Genomic DNA, 26,811 nt, shown 5'->3' with positions numbered 1-26,811 from the left:
GCATTTTTTCCTTCTAGAATCAGCAGGAAGATGAAGCAAGCTTCAAAAGATGAGCAAAGGCAGCATTCAGATCCATTTGTCTTTTGACTATGTGTCCACAGCATGCAGGAATCTGAATGTACACAACGAGAGCAGGTTTTAATTAAAAGCCACAGCCAAACAGGAAAGCTAGTATTTTAATTTCATGTGAACTCTTAAGACTTGATTTTTCTTCTTTAAGACAACCATCATTCCAGAACGGGACAAAACCACTGCCTGCGTCCCACGGGGAAACTGCTCAAACGCAAGGAGCAGCCCAGGCAAGTTATCTGGCCCTCTGGCAACAGAACCACTCTGGCACTCAAGCCTCCTCCAGCCCAGGTTCCTCCTCTCCAGGCCAGCATCTCATAAAATATAATATTTCTGAGTCATTCCAGCACCTCAGAATTTCCTGTTCCCACTGAACAGGGACATGGCCTAACAGATGTTGTGGAAGCTCAAGAAGGAAGCCTGGCTCCGCTCATCTTCGGCCTAAACCCACCAGTGAAGTCACTGCCCCAAATCCACACATTGCTAAACCTTAATTGGATCCATCAGATGTCCAAGGACCACACGTTCTTCAAGCTTTGTTTATTAAATGATACTTAAATGGACTTGTGTGCTCAAGACCAGATGTAATGGATATTGGAAACAGCTCCACTTTATTCAAAGTATTTGCACTGAATTCCAGAACCACAAGAATTAGCAAAAAAACCCAATTAAAACCACGCAGCTTTTCTGGGAAAAGTCAAACACTAATAAGATTGCAGCTCCAGGCTTCAGTTAGCGCTGTCAGAGCAGAAATGTTACATTAATTACAGAGTTTTTCAACTCAGCTCTATGAACTACATTTAAAATCTCAAGAGAGGTGACTCCCATTCACAAACAGATCCTTGGCATTGCTCCTGGGACTTGCGGGGTAACACAGGGCTTTGGCTGAGCTCAGCATTCTGCAGCTGACTGAGAAACAAACCCTAGCCCTCTGGCAGGGACAACCAGGCTGCCAAGACTGACCGGTGACCTGCTGGGGAAGGCTCCCATCTCTCGTTACCAGTCACCAGTCCCACAAGCCATCCCAGCGCACTGATATCCTGGGAAGCCTCCTGGAAGTGTAAAGTCCAGCAACACTGAAGGATGTGCAGAGGCACGCGCTCTCCAGTGATAACTCTACATCCTACCTTTCCCTCTCATCTTTAGGAGATGCATCTAATTAGGATTCAAGCTTATCAAGCCATCTCCCATGTAGACTCCTTTAGGCATTTAAACAGACATTTAAGAATCTCTAACAGCAGCAGGGTCTGGAAAGAAAAAATAGCACTGTATAGGGTTAAGAAGAGTAAGTGAAGATGAAGCCAGAAGTGAAACTCACTTTTACAATCTCAAGTAAGCGGAGTTGCCAGCTCCAAGCCAAGCGTCCCATTAACACATGGTGTAAATTTCATGGGTGTCCTATGCAGGGACAGGAGTTGGACCCGATGACCCTTGTGGGTCCCTCCCAATGTGGGTCATTCTGTGATTCGGTAACAGTTTACATACAGGAATTGCTATCTCCCACCGTCATCACAATATCCAGAAGTGATCAGTTCTAGCTGGAAAAGCTCCTGCTTATATAACTGACCAAATGGAAAGCTGGTTCTTGGCAACCAATTCATTCAGAAAGCCAGAGCTCCTTTCTTTGCCCAATAACCCTGGCCTTGGAAACCTGGCCAGCTGCTGGGGGCTTAAAGCCTACTCCAGGTCCATAGGCCCAGGCAGAAGAACCCGTCAGAAACTGCTCTCAGACCACCAGGCTGGTGATATGATTCTGCTTCCTCTCTAAGTTTTCACTGGATCTGATTTGTTTTAAGCCTCTCCCACCCTCACTAGATATTCAGCTGCCCAGCTGCATTCAATTATTCTATCTTTCACTAATCAGGCTCTTGGCCTCCAAACACAAAACCCTCCGGTCACATTCTCATGTTCTTTATGGCCTGTGCAGCCCAAGCCATGCAGTTTTCCTGGGGATAAATCCTCAAGCTCCACATATCTCGTTACTGAAGGCACGCAAGCGGATTTAAGGCTTGCCTGGAGGCACACGGGAAGCAAGGGCCTTAATATTGGTCGACTATTCCTAAGTTTCTACATTTTTAAATGCATCACTCCAGGATGCATTTCTTTCTAGAAAGTAACACATAGTGTTAAAAATCCTTACGCATTCTCCTATGATAAAAGCGGAGATGATCCCCTCCCAGGTCTCCAACTGCAGGCAGAGCCTTGAAAAAAAAACCAGGGAAGTTACTGATGGTGAGACCTGTAGAGAACTTTGGCTTTAATCCTTCCATGGCAGCAGAACGCGACTCTGTATGTCAAGAAAGCCTTCACTTTGGGGAATAAATAGAGTATTATTGGAATACCAACCTTACTGGGAAAAGAGAGAAGGAAAGCTGGGGCTGTGAGCAAAGCCCACTCTCCTGGCAAGCTGGCCTGTTCGTTTTGTGAGCCAATTTTGCAAGGCTGGTTCTCCATCCCTGCTTCATGCCAGCCATCTGATTTTTCTGAGTTGGATGGATTTTTCATCTAATTTATATTATATACACACCAGCAAGCATCCAAATCAAACACTCAGCAGGAAATTCCTACTTGCAAAGGGAACCTGCCTAACTTCTACCAAGATGAAGAGCACATCAAGTGCCACACTCGAGTGAAAGCCATCAAGAGAAGTGGTGGCTGCCCCATTCCTGGAGGTATCCAAGGCCAGGTTGGATGGGGCTGGGAGAAACCTGATCCAGTGGGAGATGTCCCTGCCCATGCCAAGGGGTTTGGACTGGATAGGCTTTAAGGTCCCTCTCAACCCAAACTGTTCCATGATTCTAAGACAATCCTGGCACAGACCCCTTACTTACTGCATGAGGCCCATGAGCACAACAAATACAACTCCCACCTTCCCAGAGCTGCATCCCTCTAAGACAGCTCAGGGAACCCATCTTGCAAAAAAAACACAAAGGATCCACTCTGGCAGCTGTGATGCTGCTCACACTCACCTACCCCACTGCATGTCCTGCAAGGCACCTTGGGCAGAGGTCCAGCACCACCTGGAAGCTGGTGGCTTCTTCAGGGTTTCTCTTGTAAAGAACATGACTAAAAGCACACAAGGACAGACTCACTGCACAATTGATCTTATGAGAAAGGAAGCAGGACAACTCTCTTGGATGGTTCTGGTCTTTTAGTATGAACTGTTAAGCCACTCAAGTGAGCGTTGCCAGCTTTGGCACTCCAGGCCACTCTGATTTCCATAAGCTGAAACAAGATCTCACTCTTAACTGACACAAGGAACATTCCCATCCAGAAAATACCCTTAATGTTCTCCTTTCAGTAAGGGATGAGATCAGATGTGATTCAAAACCAACTTCAATGAAGCACAGCCGAACAGCAACTTCTGGACAACTTGAGGCCAGAAGGAGGCAAAAAGTGATTTACACTACACAAGGAAAATCTGTATTACTGGTACAAGCGCTATCACTTAGCAAATCCTCACAACAACTCCACATCAGAGCAATGCAATCCCTTTTGCATTTCTCTTCTGGAAACCATTTTACAGTTCTGACCTGGCTGGCAGGGAGATGCTCCAAGGCTTCATTACCCCAGCTTCCACAGGACCTACATGGGAAATTACTCATTTATATTAGTTGTCTTTAAAAAGCTATGTGCCTACACTAAACTATTTGCAGAGACCTTAAGTCCTCTGGTACATTCTGACAGCCTCCGAGCAGTCTATTTACAAGCAACATCTAATTGAATCCCAAGCAGAGCATTCCATGCCAAGGCACGTTCCCAGCACCATGCACGGCTTCTTTCCGGCACAACTTCAGGAGCCCTGTAACTGACAAGGTCACTAATGAACTCTAATTGAGGACTCAGCAGTTTGAAAAATGCAACAACAGACATGGTAAAAGGGCAAACCACAAACTGTTTTGCTAATGAATGAGAAGTGTCTGGTCTGATGAGGGCCACTGACCCAAAAACGCTCTTCCACTTTGCCTTTTCCTTCATGTTCAAGTTTGGACCCCTTCCCTCACAGTCCAACACTTGGGGGCAGTAATGCCCAGTCCTGGACACATCCCGCAGGTTCAGACTGACGCCAGGATGCTCTGCTGTTAAAAAGCAGCAGCAGAGCCTGGCTTTGAGAGTAAGAGGTGTTCCAGGGACGGTACAGAGTGTGGTTACCCTTCCCCAGCAGGAATACCAGCCTAGAATGGCAGTGTCAGATTCTCCCTGTGGCAGATTTGGAAACCTTTTTTCATATAAAGACATTTTGAGGAGGAATGGTTTTCAGCTGAAAGAGGGGAGATTGAGATGAGGTTTTAGGGAGAAATGTTCTCCTGTGAGGGTGGGGAGGCCCTGGCCCAGGTTGCCCAGAGCAGTGGTGGCTGCCCCATCCCTGGAGGGGTTCAAGGCCAGGTTGGATGGGGCTTGGAGCCCCTGATCCAGTGGGAGGTGTCCCTGCCCATGGCAGGGGGTGGAACTGGATGGGGTTTGAGGTCCCTTCCAACCCAAACCACTCCACAATTCCACGATCTTCATCTCCTTTTCAATGGATCTTAAGCAAGCATCACAACAGTGCCTCCATTCATCAGTCTGGAGATCAACTCCTATGGAAAAACTATGGAAAGCTGAGCTGTAGACATCAAGTAATAATGGAAAATGAAAAATGTTTGCAATTTAAAAACCTTGTGGGCTGCTGCTCCCTGTCTGCTCCAGCACAGTGCTGTAACGAAGCCAGGACCCCAAGCACAGAGGAAGCAGAAGTCAGGGTGCCATCTTTTGCATCTCCCTCTTAAATTTAACAAACCTCCTCATGCTCATCTTGCATTGGAGTCTGACCTTTTCCTTCAAGGAGGTTACTGTCTGGTAAAGGCACAGGAAACAGAACAGATGTCAGCTGCAAAGGTTTGGATGAAATTTGCTGTAAAAGGTCAGGAAACTATTTGCCTGACCCTGGCTTCTGATGTTTTTGGACCTCTTACAGGCGGCAGTGATACACGGCTCTGATCTGGCCAGCATAGTCTTCAGTCTGGAGACATCAGGCTGCGAGCGGGCTGCAGAAGAGGTCTACAGCCATCTCAACAACCAACAAATAGAGAAACCTTAGAGAAGCCTTCCAGTACTGAAAGGGGCTACAGGAAAGATAGGGACAGACTTTTTAGCAAGGCCTGTTTGTGACAGGACAGGGAGTAATGGTTTTAAACTACAGAAGGGCAGATTTAGACTGGATATAAGGAAGAAATGTTTTCCTGTGAGTGTGGGGAGGCACTGGCCCGAGTTGCCCAGGGAGGTGGTGGAGATCCCATCCCTGGAAACATTCAGGGTCAGGTTGGATGGGGCTCTGAGCAACCTTATCTGGTTAAAGATGTCCCTGCTCCTGCAGGAGGGTTGGACTGGATGACCTGAAAAGTTCCCTTCTAACCCAAAGCAATCTATGAAACCCTACTGGATTTAACAAATTAATTCATCTCCTCCCCAAAGTTGGGACCGCAGTGACTCATGCGGGAGTCACAGCCTCTCCTTCACCAAGCGCCATTCACACTGCTCTGTTTCATGTTACACTGGCGATGTGAAAAGAAGCCCAGTGATCGTGTTGCTGACGGAAAGCATGTAGAGCACTAATGAGCACCATCCAAAAGCATTTAGAGGTAACCAGCAATTTTCTGAGTCATTAAAAGAACCTCATACCAATTACACAGTTAAGCTTACCACCACTACCCAAACAACTCCTTGTTCTGAATGGTCCTTGGAGCTGCTTGAACCCCCAATATTCATTCAGGCCTCCACACTTCATCAGAAACCCAACCGTGTCACACCAGATCATATCAATGATTTCATTATTGTGTCCTACCTCCATCCACAGCCACAAAAATGACGCATTCAGTTGCCAAGAGATTTGGCAGCACAGATGTAGCCAATTACTAAATGCTTTCAAGAGAAAAATAATTCCTTCCTGCAGGGAATAATTTCTTTCCTGACCCAGGGAGTTTTCTTACCTGGGCTTATGGAACTAAAAGCAGCATTTAAACAGAGTTTGGTAAATTTCAAGTCAGCCACAGTGTTTTGACCACAGGTCTCTCCCCAAGTTTGCTAACACAGCTTCAACATCGCTTATGAACAGATCTCCTCACCTGAACTTCTACCTGATCAGCAGCTGCTCTCCTGCACACAGAGGTGACAAACAGCACAGACACAATTTAAACAATTCATTTAAGAGGTACTGGTTCAAATGTGCAGAACCATCAGATTCTTAGGCTCTCTGAGACAAGGTTTCATAGGATCATGTATGAAATTCAGCCCTGCTATGGAAAAGGGATGTACTTCTTACTAAAGGTAAGAGGAAAGGCACAACTGGAAGGTCTAACAGCCCTATCAGCCCTGTTCCAACCCCAATGTCCTCAATCTACAAAAATTTAGAAGCTTAGGTGAGAAGTAAGGAGGTTGTAGCGAGGTGTGGGAGTGGGCTCTCCTACCAAGTGACAGATAAGATGAGAAGGAGTGGCTTTAGGTTGTGCCAGAGGAGGTTTAGATTGGATATCAGGAAAGTTTCTTCACCAAAAGGGTTCTCAGGCAGTGGCAGAGGCTGTCCAGGGAGGTGGTAGAGTCACCATTCCCAAGAGATTTAAAAGACGGGCAAAACGAGGTGCCCAGGGTTATGGTTTAGTAGTAGACAGGCACAGTTGGACTCTATGACCTTAAGGCCTTTCCCAACCAAGTGATTCTATGATTCTAAGTAAGCAATATATTTAATTTGGACAACAGAAAAGCTTCCCAGCTGCCCACGCAGTAGGTTCTGTATAAAATAACTCCGTATTTCAGTGATAGGTTAAATTAACCCAGAGGCAGCTGGGCTCCACACTGTCTCCAGGGTGGCCAACACCAGCCAAGCCTGTCACAGCCCAGTTGTGCACCTCAGGATGTGTGACTAAACCCTATCATAGAATAACTATGTTGGAAAAGACCTCTTAGATCATCGAATCCAACCATTCCTATCTGTCACTAAACCATGTCCTTGAGTACCTCGTCTATCCGTCTTTTAAATATCTCCGGGGACAGTGACTCAACCACTTCCCTGGGCAGCCTGTTCCAGTGCCTGATGACCCTTTCTGGGATAAATTTTTTCATAGAAAAGTAACCAGTAATGAGCGTACGCATCCTTCTTAAGTTTTTCTTCAATAACAGTTTATAGACAAAAACAAATTGTTTCCAGGCAAGCAGAAAGCAGATATTGGGAACAAAATGGCTGGCTAGGTATTTTTTTTGGATCATCACTGAACCACAGGGTACATTATAAATAGATCCAGGTACTACTCAGTCCCCAGTATTCCAATGTATTCTGCCTCTGTAACATCCTTGAAGCACGTGCCACCACACAAGCCCTGTGTCCAGTTGCAGATGATCCAAGAGCTCATCAGGAGACACCACACATGTATAAGGAGCAGGCATGAGCCTTAGATAAAGTGCTCCAAATTGCAGCCTCCAAACCCATAATGACTTCACCAAGCAAGCTGCTAATGACCCTCCATGGATAGCGTGCCTATGCACACAATCCTACCTGTTGGCTTGCCCAAAATAAGCACGCAGATTCCTGACATTGTTTGGCCAGTCGCTGTGTTCTTCCCACCTTGCCCAAAGACAAGGAGAGACACAAACCACTTCATCTCTGAGGTGCTTCAGAAACTGCTTACATACCAGCTCTTCGTCATGGACTCAGCCATGACTCGGTTACAGCATCCAGTACTCACCAGGTCAATGAGGTCACTGAGATTCTTCTCTATCTGCTGCGGAGGCAGACGCCTCATCAAATCCAAGGCACAATCCAGCTGCTGGTCACTCTGCAGATAGAAGAATATCCCTCTGTCACAAAATATACAGGTAATACATCACTTTTGCACACAACCCAAACTGCAGCACTTTCCGACTCCCCTGATACAAGAGATGCAGCTCCTGGTTCTGAGCAGCAGTGTGTTTTGTATTTACAGACAGACTTCAGTCAAGTTCAGCACCATTTGATTGTGAATTATTGACTCAGTATTGCAAAAAGTGTTCTAGGCTATGGATTTCAGAGGACAGCTTTACTGGGTGCCATGCGACACCAACTTAACACCGTGCTGTTGATCGAGAACAATCCAGCCTTTACCTCACCAAAAACTGCTTCCAATGCCTGTGCAAACATTTAACATGTTGCTTTTCCATGACATCTCAAAACAGTCTGGGTTAGGGAACTGCAAGTTCCTCCTCCTAAAGCAGTTTTAACACTTCCTCATTTATATCATGCCATTCAGCTCGAGATAACTAGTATTCAGGACAACTGTTCAACAGAGAGCTCTCTCCCTGCTTTGGCTTTATCAAAGACATACAAGGAAGCACGCAAAGAAAGTATGATCCATTATTTCCTTCCTGTTACAAAACACCATATCAAGCTACCTGAAGCCAAGAGATCAGGGCCTTCAGTTATTTTAAGGAATCCCAGCAATGCGCTCCAAAGCGCGGACTGCAGCTGGTAAAACAGCCAGCTCTGACACAAACCCTCTGAAACTTCACCTCAGAATCAGAAAATGCACAGCAGACATGGCCAGAGGCATCTGAGGTGCAGAACCAGGAGTCTTTAGCTCTCCTTCTCACCAGCAGATGCAAACAGACACTTTTCTGCAAACCCAGCAGGAGTCAAACACTGCCCAAGCGACTCTGACCAGGTCACAGGGCAGGCGAGGCACCAACAGGCTGCATCCCCTGCTGCTTCCCCTTCCTCACCCTTTGCCATTTCCAGTCATCCATACACAACCAGCTTCACTTTCATTTCTCCCTCCTGTGTTCTGTCCAGCTCCAAAAGTTTTAGTTCAGAAAGGCTTCAAAACTAAAGCAGTTCAAGTATCACAAGATTCAAGAAAAAGCGCCCAGGTCAGGGAGAAACAGGAAGCAGAGCTTCCTGCAGTGAAGTTTGCCCAAGACATGAGGAAAGGAGTGAGCTCTGCTACACAGACAGCAACTATTACAACAGACAGCAAGAAAGTTACTTCTCAAAGGTATATCTGTTCACTATCAAAAGAGAAACATTTAACAGCCAGCAAGTCAGACAGCTCAGTCTGGGGAGACTATAGATTCATTTCTCAAGTTGACATTATAGGATAGAATCTTTGCAAAATATTCCAGCTCTACAGACAGTTGGGTATCAACTCACATGTATCTGCAGGTCTCATGAAGATCCGAGATTCAACTCAAAAAGCACAATACGCTGACATCAAGAACAAGAGTTTATGTTCTTAGAGGGCCTACAGGAGAGCTGGGGAGAGGCTCTTAATCAGGGAGTGCAGGGACAGGATGAGGGGGAATAGTTTTCAGCTGAAAGGGGAGATTGAGATGAGATCTTGGGAAGAAATGTTCTCCTGCAAGGGTCAGGAGGCCCTGGCCCAGGTTGCCCAGAGAAGCGGTAGCTCTCCCATCCCTGGAGGTGTTCATGGCCAGCTTGGATAGGGCTTGGAGCAACCGGATCCAGTGGGAGGCACGGGGGTGGAACTGGAGGGGCTTTGAGGTCCCTTCCAACCCAAAACATTCCATGATTCTATGACAGTCACTTGCATTCATGGAAGGAGAACGCATTCACATAACATACATAGAGTTCTCCGCACTCTCTAAACACTCAAGATTACATGAGAAGCAAATCCTTAGCTGAAATGAAACTGGAGAGGAGTTATTTACGCTGGAAAGCGACTCCAAATTGATCAGTGAATTATCACAAAAGTGAGGGCCAAGATTTTCAAGATGTTTTGCTGATCTTCATACAGCATCCAGGGGAAGGAAAACTCCTCCATTAGTGCTTCCAACCTCCCGGTCCCTGGAGAAAGAAACTCTTTCAACAGCCTACACCTGCCCAGCTGCAGCAAGGGAAATTTCTTACCAGGTATTGTCTTTACCTCCCAGTATCTCCTATGTCAAGGAAGGAAAGCTAGCACTTGGTCACAAGGTCACGCTCCTCACTTTGGGATCGTGGAATGCTTACAGAAGTGCTCCAGGCCCTGCTGCCAGCTGGAATTAACAGACAGAAAATCATGGGGAAAGAGGATGTTAAAAGCCATCCCTACAGCCGTAAGCACGGAGGCAGTGAGATACGGCACACTGCTTGTGCAATGAAGCACGAGTGAAGGTGTATCAACAGCGGCTTATGGATTAACCAAAAGAACTTGGACTGACCATTTCTAGAAGAATATATTCAATAACAACTGTGAAAAGACACACGCGAGACTGCTTAAGGCAGACTCTTAACAGGGTTCAGACAAAGCTGGCATAGGAGGCTGTAACAGAAAAACAAAAATACCCAGGCACATACACGTATTTCGACAATTCAAAAAATACTCAGAGTGAACACTTATTTTGGTGAGCATTCTTGATGTGACTGAGAGCAGCGCCCCGAGAAGAAAGACATGGGCTGCTGGGGGATGAGAAGCTCAGTATGAGCCAGCAATGTGCACTTGCAGCCCAGAAACCAACCACGTCCTGGACTACACCCAATGCAGTGGGGGCAGCAGGGTGAGAGAGGGGATGCTGCCCCTCTGCTCTCGTGAGACCCCACCTGGAGTCCTGTTTCCAGTTCTGGAATCCCCAACATAAGGATACGGAACTGATGGAATAGGTCCAGAGGAGGCCATGGAGACAATCCAAGGACTGGAGTGCCACCTGTATGAGGACAGGCTGAGAGAGTTGAGATTGTTCAGCTTGGAGAAGAGAAGGCTCCAGGGAGACCTTAGAGGAGCTTCCAGTACTGAAAGGGACTCCAGAAAGAGCCAGGGAAGGACTTTTTCAGAGGCCATTAAGTGATAGGATGAAGGGGAATGGTCTTAAATTGCAGGGGGAAAGTTTCAGACCAGACATTGGGAAGAAATTCTTCACCCTGGTCCAGGTTGCCCAGAAAAGTTGTGACTGCCCCACCCTGGAAGGTGTTCAAGTCCAGGCTGGATGGGGCTTGGAGCCCTCTGATACAGTGGGCGGTGTCCCTGCCCATGGCAGAGGGTTGGAACTGGATGACCTTTAAGGTCCCTTCCAACCCAACCCAAACCATTCCATGATTCTATGATTCTAAGATTTTTCTGGTATCGAAGAGGAAAAAGCAAGGCTGAGCAGCAGAACTTCCTCATTTTCTTGTAGAGCATGGAAATAACTACCTAGCTTGCCAGCAGACCTCATAAAGCACTAAAAGGCAGGTTCTGCTGTATTGCTGTCCCTAAAACTGCATTTATATGATCACTTTAATTCAGTATAAATCCATGCGAAGAGGCAATACAAACCACATGGACCACAGAGCGAAGTGGCCCCCCTGTGGTACTGGAGACCTCCAGAACATCCTGTTTCAGACCCAATGGGTAACCCACCGGTATCTTTTGTTACTGGTTCTTTCACTGCAGGTGAAGTTTTACAAACCAAGTCTGTGGTCAAATGCATCCTTTGGTTCCAGGCCTCTGCCCCTGCTTGAGTGCCCAGAGGAGCACAAGAGATAACAATCAGGTCCAACATGCCAAAACCTCGCTGAACGTCTCTCCACTGTTAACTTCACCAGCGCTGGACTTCCATCTGCTTAATTCTCTTGTCAAATTGCACACTGAAGGCATGATTTCCTAACAGACCTCCAGACAAAACACTGTTTAGAGATTCCTTGCCTTTGGACACGGAGAGGCTTATCAAGCCCTGCTCCTCACGAAGGCAGTTAGCCAGGGCTGTCTCCCAGCCTCGGCCACTCTGGAAGCCAAGTGCTTTGAGTTTGCAGGGCTTAATGTGCTCGGTGTTTACTGGATACAAGGCCGGTTTCCACCACTCCTGTTTCATCCCGCACAGAGCCCCTGCGGAGGAGTAAGGAGTTCAGACAGAAATTCTAATTGAAGTTTTATTACAACTCGAGTCACTGAAGGATTTAGATATCATAGGAATCTCAGAGACTGAAAATATTAGCCTAAATAAAAGCTGCTTAATAAGTTTTCTCTAAAGCTGTTTGGCTATCTAGAATATCAACTTAACCATCTGCTGTAGCATACCCACGATACCCCCAGAAGGAAAGCATTATGAATCTGTCTACGGGAGCAGCGATGTTTGTTCAGCTTTCTCTGCCCGCATTGCTCTTCCCTTCTCTCTCCTGTCATACTCAGCTTCTTTCTGGAAGGGAAACCCTCTTGGAACTGCACAGGTCTCTGCTCATCCAGGTGTTCAAGGCTGAGGCTCAAATCAGAACAAACAGCACTGCAAAAGCAGCAGTTGTACAAGTGCGCAGTTGCACCAGGACATGGTTTTGTACCGTAATTCTATTCACACTGTAATCAAGATTGTTGAAAGGCTGTGTACAGGCAGATGCTGCCCAGTGCTGCACATAAACACCCAGGAAGTTGCGCAGCTACACAGAAATTAAACCAGGCAAAATGCTGAACTTCCTTTCGACTCCCACTCATCATGTCCCCTGAACCACATGGCTCCTCAGGGTGAAAGGACAGGGCTCTGGAATAGCCAGCACTGGATGAGGGTCCTGCCACGACACTGTGTGCTGGCAACAGCAACAAGAGCTGACCAGCGATGATACAAACCTGCAGGCAAATAAGCTGCTCCTCCTGAAGCTGCTAGAGCTCACGCACCGGAATGCTTTGCCAGCCTGAGTGACAACCACACCACACCTGTGCTGTATTTTGAACCAGAATCTGACAAACCAGGCTGTTGTAAGCAAAGATCTGTACCCAAAGCCTTTCAGCCTCCAGTGTCACTGGCAGCACTGGTGACCTCCACAGGACTGTGTTCAATTTCTCTTTTCAGGCACCAGCAATCTGAAGAGCTACTGCCCAAAAGTGCTTCGCATTTCTTTTTAACTATCAACTACCTTTACCCACACATTTTACTACAGACACAAATCCACAGCCTTCACTCACCAGCTCTGACAACTCCCTGTTCCAGTTACCCTAGACTTAATCTATATGCTGGGCTGTAAATAGGTTCACACAAACCTGCCGCTCTACCCAAAGGCTAAATCACTGCACTGGAAAGGATGGAAAAGACTTCATTTAGAGCTCCCAGCCTTACAGTCCACAGGAATTCACTTCCAATAGACCTGCAGATGCTCTTCCTTGGTCTTTCCCCCTTTGGCCTGACAGCTCCTGCTCATTTGACCATGTTATTGCTGAGCACAGAGTTCAGCAGCCTCTTTACACAGGGAACCAGGCTTGTTTCACTCCTGTGTTGTATTTCTGTATCAATACTCCTCTGAGCCAACTCCTGCACCAGAGACACCAGCCGAGGTAGTTCAGTGCTGCAGTGATAGCTGCTCCCTAATGCCTTTCCTGGGAGATAACCCACTCAGGCTACCAAACTTTTCCTACCTCTATTCCAGGCATGACTGCACTACTGATCCTCTTTCCCAGCTGTGATGCCACCAGAGAAGGACTGCGTACCTAAAAGTGACTTCAGTGGCTGAGATTAAGGTAAAAGCCCCCCCATGCAGTAACAGCACTCATGATTTAGCCAACACCGCCCTAAACATTGTGGGTTTCGGGCTATGCAGCTGGGTCCGACAGGGAAAGCAAAGGTCTGTGCACCGCTCCGTGCACACATTTTGCTCAAGGTCAGCATCAAAGTTACCCAAACTTGAAGCACGAGGTGGCATCTCAATTTTAAGACAACAGCAATAAGAAAAACTTGAAGGGACACCAAAAATAGAACATTTCATTAACTTGCACAACCTGAAGGCATCATCCATCTGACCCCTCTGTTTCCTGGCCAGTTGACAAGCAAAATATCTCTAAATTAATCCAGGGCCAGGAATACACAACCAGCTGAAGACATTTCTTTTCCCTTCCTTTTCCGTTACAGACATCCCCCAGACCACAAATCACATTATTTCCTGTCAGCTCTCAAACTGGAATGTCTGACTAATGCTGCAGCTTCATGGTACTCGACACTAAATGTTTTTCATCGAAACAAATACACAGCTTCCCCTCCTGACTGGCATTATAATCCCTGCCAACTTCCAGAGCTCAAAAGGCAGAAGATTCTCTTATGAAACGATACAATAGGATAATGTTACTGCTCAAAGCTCAGCCAAGGGTTGAATTATTGTAACCTCTGTGTAGTAAAAAGTACAGTAGTAGGTTAAGTCACAGGATTCCCTTCTCGGCTGTCAGCATCCACTTTGTAGGATATTAGATGAGAAGGGGGATAACTCTGTATGATCCATGAGTCCCGGACAAGTTCTGCACTCATGTTTCCATCAGCTGCTCATACTCCTTGCAATCCACTTTTCTATGTAATTTTACCTTCGGCTATTAACCCTCTTCTGGCAGATCCTGTCCAAAGTCATTTATAAACCACAGGTCCCTGAATGCGAGGGTATTCTTGGATAAACAGCCATAGTACAATGACACATACATGACCTGAAGTTACACTACACTGGGGACAGTCATAAAAGAATAGGTCAAAGATGATTAAAAGAATATGACATCAATGCCAAGCATTCTCCTTCTCTTGAACTGCTTCTAGCTTTGTTTTCTCTGGTTCAGATGGCATCCAGTGGCTTTTGTTATCTCTGACACTATGAACAATGTTGTGTGTTTGGTAACACATTCAGCTGGATCTGCTGAGGACAGACCAACTCCTGCAAGTGCTCATTCCATGAATTACAGGTGAGAAGGATGAAAGACCAAAATAAAAGCAAGATATAAAGGATCCAAAGATATCAGCAGAAGCTGCTGCACTCAAACTCCTGCAGCTCCACTGAACCGGTTTTACTTAAAGTGATGGTACAAGTGACATCATAGTTTGATTCAGCAAATCGTCACTGATGTTGTCCTGCAGAACACTCATCTTTTTCATTCTACTCTGCTCTTAGAACAACGGTGCAACAGCACCAACCCAAGATAATGACTGAGAATACTTCATGGCTTATTTTCTACCCTCAGCTCTTGGCATTGCACCTGCAGGCCTGTCAAAACCAGAGGCCCACCCTAAACCTGACAAGCACTCATCAGCTTTTGTCCTGCACCAGCTCGGTGATGTAAGACGCATTGATCTCAGGGCAGCCAGGCTCAAGAAAGGAGGTGTCTTCTTGAGAGAGGTTCTACAGGGAAGAGAAACTTATACATGTGCTTCAAAGCCTCACACCAGGAGCTAAAATAGTCTACGGGAAGGAGAGCAAACGAGAGAGTTTAAGTTCCATTGCCACCAGCACATTAACGACACTTGATATTTCTCACCATTTCAGGCTGACAGGGCAAGTCCTAGATAGCTTAAAGGAGCAGCAATGGCCTTCTAGGAGCAGCTGCCAGAGAGATCTCCTCCTCCATTTAAGCTCAATAAGCACCTCAGAGCCTGCTGTCAGTGTTCTGTCAAATCCTCGTTGTCTCCTCCCCTTCAGGCAGATGCCTCCAGGCACCATTTCAGCCATGCTGTGTGTGACTCTGCTTCATCACTCACAGATCCACACCAGGTAAGTGTTGCTCATAGGACAGGACAAACATCCAGACTCGGCTCTAGGAACAATTACCCAGTGGATTATAACACACCAAAAGCATTTCCATTCAGTTCCTAAACAACCCACAGGCATTTCCTTAGCTTTCTTAAGAAGCTCAAGCTTATGGAACAAACTATTCTCTATCTACTGAGATAAAACCTAACAACCCCTGAGAGTGTAGGGAAGGCCACTGGACTATGATTCACAATGTGCTTCAGTAGAAAGAATTCAGCATCTCCCGGCGCATGCCCTGCAGCAAGTTTACCTCCATACAGCTGGATCTGACAAGACAAATTTCACTTCCTGTTGGTGCATCCACAGAGCGGTAGAGAATGCGACGAATAAACCAAGGCTTGCTCAGCACCTCCTCCTTAGCAAGGTGGGAGATCTATACATCTACTTTCAAATCTCATTTAACACCTATCACCTGACTTCATATCAAGTCCAGCACAAGTCTGTCATCTCTCCAGCAAGCAGAGCCAGCACATATGGAATGGAGAGCAACCCAGGCCATTCATCCCAACATTTCCCTCCACCATTAACAATTTCTGCACCATAGTTTGTCTTCTTGGTAACAGAAACAATGTTTTAGTTATTAAACTCATCATTGGACATGAAAAAGTAATTTACTGCCTTTCATCTGGTGCCAAGAATTTCTGTAAAGCATAAAGTTTGCAAAAAGTCATTTCACCATAAATCACAGCATTAAGTGGATGTGCAATCCATTCACCCTGCATGGAAGAGTGACATGGGGACAGCAGGACAACACAGGAAAACTGCACAGATTGCAAAACAGCATCAATAATTTTTAATAAGTGGAATTAAAGTCACTGGCGCTGACTGTAGAGCCGACCACCTACTCCAATTAACATGAAGACACCCAATCAGGTTATTGCACAACAGGATCTTTTCCCATTTTAAGTCTGGATTTAACATAAAATGGCATTTTCTTTTTCAGATGATTGTACAGATTGGAAACCTTAGCTAAACAAAATCATAGCATCACGGAATGGACTGGTTTGGAATGGATCTTAAAGTCCATCCAGTTCCACCACCCCACCATGGGCAAGGACACCCCCCACATGATCAGGCTGCTCCAAGCCCCATCCAACCTGGCCACGAACACCTCCAAGGATGGGGCAGCCACCAGTTCTCTGGGCTGCCTACAGAGAATCTCAATCGCCCTCTTTCAGCTTCAAACCATACTCCCTCATCCTGTCCCGGCACCCCCTGATCAAGAGCCCCTTCCCATCTTTCCTGTAGGCCCTGTGACAGCACTGAGACAGGAGAACTTGTCCCAGTTTCTCACACATTTCATAAGGAAGTTTCCAACATCTGCCTACCGGCTTCCCCATCGGAACAAACGCTGGGTTGGGCACAAGGATGCGTGTATCCCTAAGCAACAGGCATCCTGGCACAGACAACTTTGCCTGCACCGGAACACTTCAGCATTATTGAATGCATCAAGTAACTTGGGATGCTCCTCAGTATCTCCTCAGGACACCGCTCACTGTGCTGCAGCCATTTTCCATAGGTTCCCCAACACTTTGCCATGCACTATGGTGGTGCACATGCAAGGAAGGCTCACTTTCCAAAAAACTCCTGCCCACCTCCTGCCTCCATCAGCTCCCTCACTCCAAACAAAAGACTGTTGCTAGAACAGTTCCACAGGTGTCCACAACCCTGCAACAGGAAATCATTCCCAGGATCTTCCTCCTGGACCATAACCCCTCTTGGAAAGACTCACATTACCTCCACAACATCTGTTTGTACAGGTCTTGGCTCCAACCCTGCAGATGCACCCCAGCTCACGGATTCACGGTCTCTCACCCCACTCTCCCACTACATTACTTCATTCTTTCCCTGCAAACCTACTAACCGAGTTAGTTCAGGCTTGGAAATAAGCTAATGCAGGAGGTCCAGGTTGGTTCGCAAGCCTGATGACCTGTTTCCACAGCCACGTTGCTGCTGTGGTTCCATTCAGCTTTCGCTGTGGAAGCACCCCAGTCTCTGGAGAAGGAGCTGCTTGATTTCCACAGGGGTCAGGTTTTGTGTTTCAATTGAAACCATAATTACTATAAACGCAACTGCTCTTGAGATCCAGCACTGCACTTTTCATCCTCAACACCCTGGATAATGCTGGATGATCATTTCAAAACGCTCTTTTATTCCATGCAGTGCTTGTTCACATTCGAATCAGCCTGGTCATGAAAGCATCAGAAGAGAAACTACTCAGTTCAAAGACAGAAACTTTTTCTTGCAGAAACAGCCACGTTTGGCAAGTTGGTCCTGGCCAGACAGATCCAGGTTCTCCTTCCAGTAAGCTCCAACCTAGTTTTTTTTCATATTAGAAGTTACTAACACCAAAAACCTTTGGGAAAAGGCACATGATGAGCACCCCAGGGAGGCTTCTACTGTATGGCCAAGGTGACACCACCCACAGTCATGCTTCCAGTAAGCATCTCACAAACCCATTCACCCTCACAAGCTCAGGAAAACACTTTACACCAGCCTGCTGGCAGAGCCCTGGCACCCTGGCTCAGCTGCCACTGCTGGAAAAAGCCCATGATATTTTTAATGTCTTAAAAAAAAAAAAAAAAAAAGTATCTCAGGATTATAAACCAGGCATGAGACTCACAAGATGAGTCTCAGTTAATGATTCACTTTTGTAAATGTAGTGGTAGGGGATTAAAATTTGTTCAGCTGTATGGTTAGAGAACAGCACAATTTATTAGCATGGCTTTTAATGAGTTGCTGGACAGTTAATTAAATTAAAAAGTTCAAGCCAGCGCCTTCGAGATACTGCTGATGACTGGGAAGAGATGACCAATGGGTGAACTCAAAGTAATTTTTGGGGTGTCTGGTGGTTGGTACCCCTAAAGACCCCTTGGAGAGTGCAGAGAAAGTGCATTATAATTTCATTTAAATATGCGATTCTATGTATGATTAATGTACGGCTCTGGGTAATGTTACATTTAAATGAAGGTGACAAAGCCCATGGTGTGCACTTGATCCAAGGAAATAAGCCTCCAAGCTTCCAGGATTTGCACAAACCTGAATCAACAGGACAATCTGTCCCGGTGAGGCAGTTATTGGCTCATTACACAATGGGTAACAGAATCCATATTTTGGACTACACCACCATGCTCCTGGCTGGATGCACAAACTCAGCTCTTTCCAGGATCCTGAGGAGCAGCAGCCAGGGCTGTAAATTCACAGGATGCCTCTGGCAAGCACTGGGATGCCTGGCAAGGCAGAGGAGAGCCAGAGACGTTATCTAATTAGCCTTCATCCCTGAGTGCTCTCCAGTTGCCTAAAAGGTCACACAAGTAGGTTAATATGCCTCTCGCCTGTGCCCAGCAGGATGAGCTGTTCTGACCACAGCCTGCACAGAGCAGCCTCAGCCTGCACAGTGCAGCCTCATCTGAGGGACTCAGTGCTAAGGAGTTCAAGTCTTAAGCAAGGAAGCGAATGGGTTTCGTATCTATAGGCTCTACGAATATCACATCTCCATATCACACCTCCACCTAACAAGATATTTGTGGTTCCCAGAATTGCTCCCCTTGCCATAATTCCCAGATTTTCTTCAGCCTTTTCAATGCTTTCCTTGCCACTTCTGAACATCTGACCCACCCATAAGACAAACTGGCAGACAGCGTGCAATCCAACAACACAGACAACTCATCACCAATTTAAGTTACAGAGACAGTTCAGCAGGAGCAGTGCTGCACAACATACACGTGTGCCAGTTTCAATCCACATCAGACTTCTCCTCAATTTAAGCCAAAGTCAATAGTCATTCTGTTTGGCCGGTTTCCTCTTTCCCAAGCTCTGAAACAGCTCTGCCTGTTCCAAAGCACTGTCACCTGGAGCCCTGCACCAATTCTGGAATCCACAGCACAGGAAGGACATGGAGCTGTTGGGAGCGAATCCAGAGGAGGTCATGGAGATGATTCAAGGGCTGGAGCACCTCCTGTGTGAAGACAGGCTGAGAGAGTTTGGGTTGTTCAGCCTGGAGAAGAGAAGGCTTCCAGAAGACTTTAGAGCAGCTTCCAGTACAGAAAGGGGCTTCAGGTAAGCTGGGAGGGGCTCTTGATCAGGGATTGCAGAGATAGGATGAGGGGGAACGGTTTTCAGCTGAAAGAGAGGAAATTGAGATGAGATCTTGGGGAGAAATGTTTTCCTGTGAGGGTGGAGAGGCCCTGGCCCAGGTTGCCCAGAGCAGTGGTGGCTGCCCCATCCCTGGAGGGGTTCCAGGCCAGGTTGGATGGGGCTTGGAGCCCCCTGATCCAGTGCGAGGTGTCCCTGCCCATGGCAAGGGAGTGGAACTGGATGGGCTTTGAAGTCCCTTCCGACACAAACCATTTTGTGATTCTAATACCGAGCCAAGATCACGCCTGTTCTTAGCGTTACACCCAAAACTCCCCAGATTTGCATGGTGACAGCAGATAAATACAAGCTATCGACTGCTGCGGTCAGCACAACACAGCTGATATTTTACCTCGTCCCTCCATTTCATGTCTTTCTCTTTGAATTAACTCACCCAAAGGCCCGTCTCCCGTTTCCTGAGACATCTCGGGTGTCAAGCACAGGCTCTCAGCCAGCCTCCAGCCACATTCACTAGCAGCAAGCTTTTTTTAAATCCTGATCTTTACCACAGCAAAAATACCCAGGGAAGGCAGGTAACCGGGCATTGCTCCCCATCTCAGCTCTCTGGCTAAGAACAGACGAAGTATCACCCGATGAAACATGAACAAAGCTCTCACAGAGGAAAGAGTATTTTATTTCTGATGGCTTTAGGCAACCGACAAGCTTCTGTCTTCAGTGCAGTCTCAACTTATTTTCCTTCTGCACAAAACCCTTTTACTCAAGCACTCTTTTCAGTCTTGATTCAGCTGATTCTGCTAAAATGGTTCAACCCTGGGTTCTGCTTTCATCCAGGCTGGTAACCCTCCCACTTTGCAACAAGGACATGATTGAAATTACAACTTAATGCGCCAGGAAAGAACTCAGCTCCACTTTCTGTAACAAAAAGACACAGAGGACATCCTCCTTATGGGCAGGGAAGCAGCATCAGCAAGGACAGACTCTGCGGCACACTGCGAACACTGGAGTAACATCTCATGGGTTTAAAGCAAGAGTCAGTTCTCCTGAGCTGTCAGTGTCTCGCAATGACAAATAACACAGGTTGTGTTGAGGAACTACAGACCCGCCATGTTTGATCTGCACACAGCAGAAATAAAGTTGGTAATTTATGAGAAGGGCAGCCAGAGAAGTCAAGTGCATGCAAATATATTTTGTAATCCTTCAGCCCAACCTGGAAGTGGTGGCACAAAGAGGACGAACTCGGAGCCCACTGCACATTGTCCTTCTAAGCCCAAGAGGAGGACGGCAGAGGAAAGGAAGCCCAAGAGGAGGAGGATGGCAAAGTAATAGATAATACACAAAAATTGTTGGTTGATCCAAGGCTCAGGACTCCACTCTGAGAAACACAGCACAAGATAGAATCTAAAGCAACTCAAGTGAATTAAAATAAAAGCCTATTTTGGGCACAGGAAAGAAACAGATCCTGTTTTTAATTCCTCACTTGACAACCTCACGGTATCGAAGAACCTAGGAAATGAGAGGGTCACCACTCTGTTGTCACTGCCCAGACAGCCCCTGTTCTGGAAAATAACAGCCTTTTAACTAGGAAAAACACAAAGCAGCTTCCTCAAGTACAGTGCCTTTTCTCCCCAAAACAAATCCTCTCAGCTCAACTACCCGGGATACGCCTTTAAAACTTGCTCAATCAGCCTTTACCCTCACGCCTCAAAGGAAGTTTCAAAAGCAAACGTCTCCTCTACCACATATACAAGGGCTGACTTCCCAAGACAATCCGTTTGGGAGCATCCATCCCCATCCTGCTTCAGGACACAAGACCACCCAAGTGAATTTTGGCCTCTTGATCACATCACACTGACGGGAAGCCAGCATTATCAGGTCAAGCAAGCCACAGCAGCTCAGAGCTCTCCCACCGTGCTGCCAGTTTCAGTTACTGATCTCAGGCATTCACTCTCAACGTGTGCTCAGTTCTCACAGCCATGTCAACACCAACCCCTCGTTCATGGATCACCAGGTCTTTAAAAAGGCATTATACAAAAGATGATGAAAAAAATCATGTCATACTCCAGTTGAAAGTGGCCAGTCACTTCCATTGCACTTCCCTGAATTCCTTACCTTTACATTCAAGTTAGAGAAGGTTTTTAGTTAATGCAACCCATCAACAAACGAACCTGGAGCTACAGCCCAGCTGGAGAGAGGAGGAAACCTGGGAAAGGTGCATGTCATTCTGATGTTTTCACTGCTCCTGCACCCCCACAGGTTCCATCCAGAAAGGAAATCCAAATCTGAAGTCTTCCGTCTTTAAGTGACTTTTTTTTTTTTTCCACACTTCTTCCTGGAAATGGCAAGGGATTTTGTCTGCCTGCCCATGGCACAGGGGTAGAACTGGATAATCTTTAAGGTCCCCTCTGACTCAAACCATTCTATGATTCTAGGATTAGTAAAAACTGAAGCACACACACGCTTTGGACCTTGGGCATGAAGGAGGGAGATAAAGATTTGGTTGAGGCCTTTTTAAAATCTTCAGGACTTCTAGCATATATCAATGGGAAAAGGGTGAAGTAAGATGTACGGTGGCTGAATGAGAACATGAATAAACCCAAAAGATCCACATTGAATCACAAATTCATGGAATGGTTTGGGTTGGAAGGGATCTCAAAGCCCATCCAGTTCCACCCCCTCTCATTGGCAGGGACGCCTTCCACTGGATCCGGTTGCTCCAAGCCCCATCCAACCCAGCCTTGAACCTCTCCAGGGATGGGGCAGCCTGGGCCAGGGCCTCCTCACCTTACAGCAAAACACTTCTCCCGAAAATCTCGTCTCAATTTCCTCTCTTTCAGCTGAAAACCGTTCCCTCTCATCCTATCTCTGCAATCCCTGATCAAGAGCCCCTTCCAGCTTTCCTCAAACCCCTTTCAGTTCTGGAAGGCTGCTCTAATGTCTCCCCACAGCTTTCTTTGAGCATCTCCTATTTGCGACCATGTACTTTGGAAAAATAAAAAAAATCCCTAAGCTTCCCATTGTACTGAAGTGGAGTCAGAAGGCAGACTTGGCACAGACCAAAACTGTGGCCAACTCTGTGGAGTGGGCCCCATTCAGGCTGTCTCACCTCCCGTGAGCAATCACTGGCTCCTCAATGGACACAGAAATACATTCATGCTTCTTTCAGCTGGAAGTGGTGCTACTGCCATATACCAGCTCAGGAGGGGGAAACCACATCGAAACAAAGCAGCTCTCCAGGACTTCCTTTAGCAGAATAAGGAGCTGCTTGGACTTGACTGAATGTCCCTCCAAAGCAGGCAGGTGGACAAGCACTGGCATCAGCACTCCCCATCCAGGTCCTGAGGAGCACCCGCCCAGCCACAGCCCAACCCGAGGAGGCTGCAGCACCAGAGAGCACCACACAATTGCATGGCACCCCCACATGACCCAGCCATCCCTTACCGTAAGAGGAAATCCTGCCTGATCAGCCTCAGCCAGAGAATGCTTTTCCCTCACTAAAAGACCAGAAGATTAAGCCTCACTGCAATGGCAGAATTTCCCACCCCGAAGACATCCTCCAACTTGATTACTTTGGGAATTTGCCTTCTAAGATAACATTTAGCTAAGCTCATACATTCAGCTAATAAAACATAGACACTACAAACCAGCCCGAGTCAGCATTTCTCAAAGGCCCAAGGTGCTCGGGCCTTGCTGTGGACATGACACCTGCGCGGAGCTCTCAGGCAGGGTTTCAAAAGGGATGCAGCCAGATCAGAAGATGAGGCTCGGTGTTCCAGCATCTGGGAAAGTGCTCCGTTTAGCTTCACAAATCACTTGATGTGGGTTTGGTAGCAGTTGCACAAACTCCAGTTACTTATCACACAGCAACATGCTTGCCCAAGCCAATAGCCCCCACCTTGGGTATCAGTTACCTGACAGCACAGGAGGTTCAGGCATGAGCCTCAGTGCCGCACTGCCCATCCCTGGCTATGACTCTGTGCTTTTCAGCTGCCTCACACATTCTAAGTGATGCACACAGCCAGCCCTACACCACAGGGTGAATTTATGGTTGATGAAATCGCAAGTTTTGCTAAAATTGTGTTTTCCTGAAGACTTGCATAGCAGAAATACCTGCTAACATGGTCAGGACAGTTCATGTAACCCGGAAAGGAAGACTTATTTTCACAGAGTAACTGGATCCCATTCATTCATAACCTGCAGCTCCAGAAATTGGGCAGATTCACACTCCCCAGTCCTGCTTTGCCCCAGCTTTATTTTTAACACAAGAGACAGCATCCACCCAGGCAGCTTAAGCTTCATGCACTGCCCTGCCCTGTTTCACCAAGCAGCTGACTGAAATGCAGACACATTCTGAACTGGCATAGGCTCCCTAGGAGCAACGCAGGCCTGAGGCGGTGAAGGGGAGACTAAGGCTCCCATCTGTCTACTCGACACAGATATCGGCAACCCCAAGATTGAAGAAGGTGTTGGACCCAAACTGAATTTCCTGCTGTTCTTCCAAAAGAAGGGGCACCACAGCCTCTCAGTGCTCCTTGCCAGTATTGCATTGCCATACTCACCAAAATGAAGGATCCTGGAAGTTCTCTAAACACAGAATTTGCACTTGTACTGAGACTGGATGCTGCAACTGCACTGTCCAAGTAGCATTAAGATAACTGTAACAGTCAGTGAAGCTTTAAACATCACCACAGATCATTAGTCTTCCACAAACAAGATCTGTGATTCACCTCACACGCTCCTGGCCTGAGGTGAACCATGCCTAAGTGGTCAGGTTCTTTGGGTCTCTTCAGATGCAGGCACAGCCACTAAGATACAGGAAGAGTAGAGTGGCTGTCATAGGTTCAACCCTGCACTCTGCTCACCACTGGAGACCAGCACAGAGCACTGAAGCCCTCTCAGAGGCTGCCCAGGACAGTGGTGAAGTCTCCATTCCTGGAGAGGTTCAGAAAACACGTGGCTGTGGCACTTGGGGGCATGGTTTAGCAGGCATGGTGAGGTCTGGGTGATAGTTGGACTGGATGAGCTTAGAGGGCTTTTCCAACCTCCATGATTGTGCTGGAAGGTCTGACTGAACTTTTACACTCTGCAATCTCCATGACCAAACACAGAACAGCAGGAGACAGCATAAGCTTATAACAGCCAGAAGGCTTCCCAAGGATTTGTGCTCTGCCTCCTCCAAAAGACTGTACAACACATTTAAACCCTACCAGGATTCTTCTCACCGAGTGTATTCACAACCCCTTGAAAGAAGCTAGCATCACCACCAATATCCTACATGAAGCCTACTTTTTTCCTCAAATTCTTTTCCGGTGAGGACTTTTGCCACAGCAGAAGTCAGCATAGTTTGTCGGAATGCTGACTGCAAATTCTACAGCTGGGTCTCACATACAGATCCCAGTACCTCAAATAGACACGAAGTTGAAATACAATGCTCCCTCTGCACTCAGAAGCCAGATACAGCAACGCTTTTGTTTAAACAAGGACGAAGGAGCACAGCCTTGATTGTAACTGCTCTTCATCTTTCACCAGGCACTAAAGGCCCTCATCCTGCATAACACAGGCAGCAGGACCACCCTGACCTTCAGCTCTGAAGGAAAAACATCAGATGCTGTTTCCGAATGTCTTCCTTCAGGAGGTAAAAAGGGATTGCACTTGTTTTCTGAACCAACCTTTATTGTTGCACAGCCAGGCATGGGGTTGTTCTTTTTCAAATCTAAATACTGCTGAACACTCTTAAATTGTCATGTCAGGAAAACCTGAATCCCAAACTTTCAAATACGGGAAGCATCTTGGTGATTCCACACAAGCAGTTACATCCACTGGGGTTGCCCTGTCTTAAGCGGGCTTCGCAGAAGCAGCCAGCAGAGCTGGGAGCAGACCAGGGCCCAGGACAGGTCCCATTTTCGTTGCCTCATCCGTCAGACTTGATGACATTTGTACCAGTACCAAAATGAAACGGAAAGAGTTTCCACCTTGGGCTGATCCGTTCAGCGAACGCCCACCAAGATGGAGTTTACTGTAAATGAGTGAAGCACCAAGAAGCTCTACTCGGAAAAACAGAAAGCTCTCACCCCTGTGGAACAGCAGCAACACCCCCTGCTCCGACAGCACTGGCATTCCTAGGATCCTGCACATTCCAATAGATCTTAGTGTATCTTAACGAGCAAGCCTGCCTTCCTGAGGCAACACCACAAGTTCATGAACCGTAGCTGCCCAGGCCCCAGTCTGTTCCACACACCGCTGCGTTCGCTCACCCGCTGCGCTCACGCCACACTCAGCTGTACCGTTCTCCAGCCAGGGCAGAAGCGCTCCCTCTGCACACACCACCCCACACACCAAGCCCAGAAATCGGGAAGAAATCGGACAGCGGACAAGCCGAGCCCCCCCGGGCAGAACGCCTCAGAGCCTCGGGGAGCCTCAGGCCGAGTGTCCCCCAGGCTGAGCTTCCCCCCCCCGAAATCGAGCCTCCACCGGATCTCCGGGGGCCCAGGCCGAGCCCCCCCTACCCAGGCCCCACCGATCCTCAGATCGAGGTATCCCCCACCCCACCCAGAGCCCCAGACCGAGCTCCTCCGGCACCTCCCGAGCTCACTAGGACGCCCCTCACCCCTCTGCGCTGACAGCCACGCTCAGGCCCCCCCCCCACCGCCGCACCGATTCACCCGAATCCCTCCCGCCCCGCCGCCCGCTCCGCACCGACCGGGGTGGGGGCGGCGGAGGATCCGCCTGGCGCGGCGCCGCAGGGGCGGGCGGCGGCGAGGGCCGCCCCCGTGCTCACCATGTCGGCTCCGCGGGGCTGCGCTGGGCGGTCGAACGGCGGCGGCGCCTCCCGGTCCGTCCGGTCTCCCCCGAGGCCGCGGCGCTTCCGCTTCCGGCGCTGCGGTGCGCGGTGAACATCCGGGTCAGAGCCGCGCGCCACGCCCCCCCGCCACCACCCCGCCAATCAGCGCGCGCCTCGCCGGCCATCGCCAAGTATGGAGCGCGGCGAGTTAGCGGGGTGGGGATGGGCGGGAGGGCGGAACCATTCCCACCGCCCCGCGGGGGGTGGAAGAGGGGGAATACTGAGGGAGCAGCACCAGCGGTGGAGGGCGGCACCAACTCCAGCGCGGGGTGAGGCGGCCAATCAGAGGCGGGGGCGGTGCCGGCGGGGCTCGTCCTGCGATCGTGGAGTGCTCAGCGCCTCTTCCCGGCTC

General features: G+C 47.9%; 1 protein-coding gene across 2 annotated transcripts in view; it reads right to left on the bottom strand.

Moving 5' to 3' along the window:
• The window catches only part of CAPZB (capping actin protein of muscle Z-line subunit beta), a 68,986-nt gene extending 42,425 nt beyond the window's left edge, over positions 1 to 26,561 (bottom strand). Inside the window, exons 1-2 of one of the 2 annotated variants that reach the window (XM_054085873.1) lie at positions 26,397 to 26,561; positions 7,785 to 7,874 (exon numbers count right to left, since the gene is read on the bottom strand). In XM_054085873.1, the coding sequence (XP_053941848.1) occupies positions 7,785 to 7,874; positions 26,397 to 26,399 (93 nt within the window). In that variant the 5' untranslated portion in view covers positions 26,400 to 26,561. The remainder of the gene's footprint in view (positions 1 to 7,784; positions 7,875 to 26,396) is intronic. The other variant, XM_054085872.1, reaches the window with a different exon arrangement.
• Between the last annotated feature and the right edge of the window lie 250 nt (positions 26,562 to 26,811).

This window comes from Cuculus canorus, chromosome 21 (assembly GCF_017976375.1).
Source record: "Cuculus canorus isolate bCucCan1 chromosome 21, bCucCan1.pri, whole genome shotgun sequence".
NCBI lineage: Eukaryota > Metazoa > Chordata > Aves > Cuculiformes > Cuculidae > Cuculus > Cuculus canorus.
This window is presented reverse-complemented; position numbering and strand designations above follow the sequence as displayed.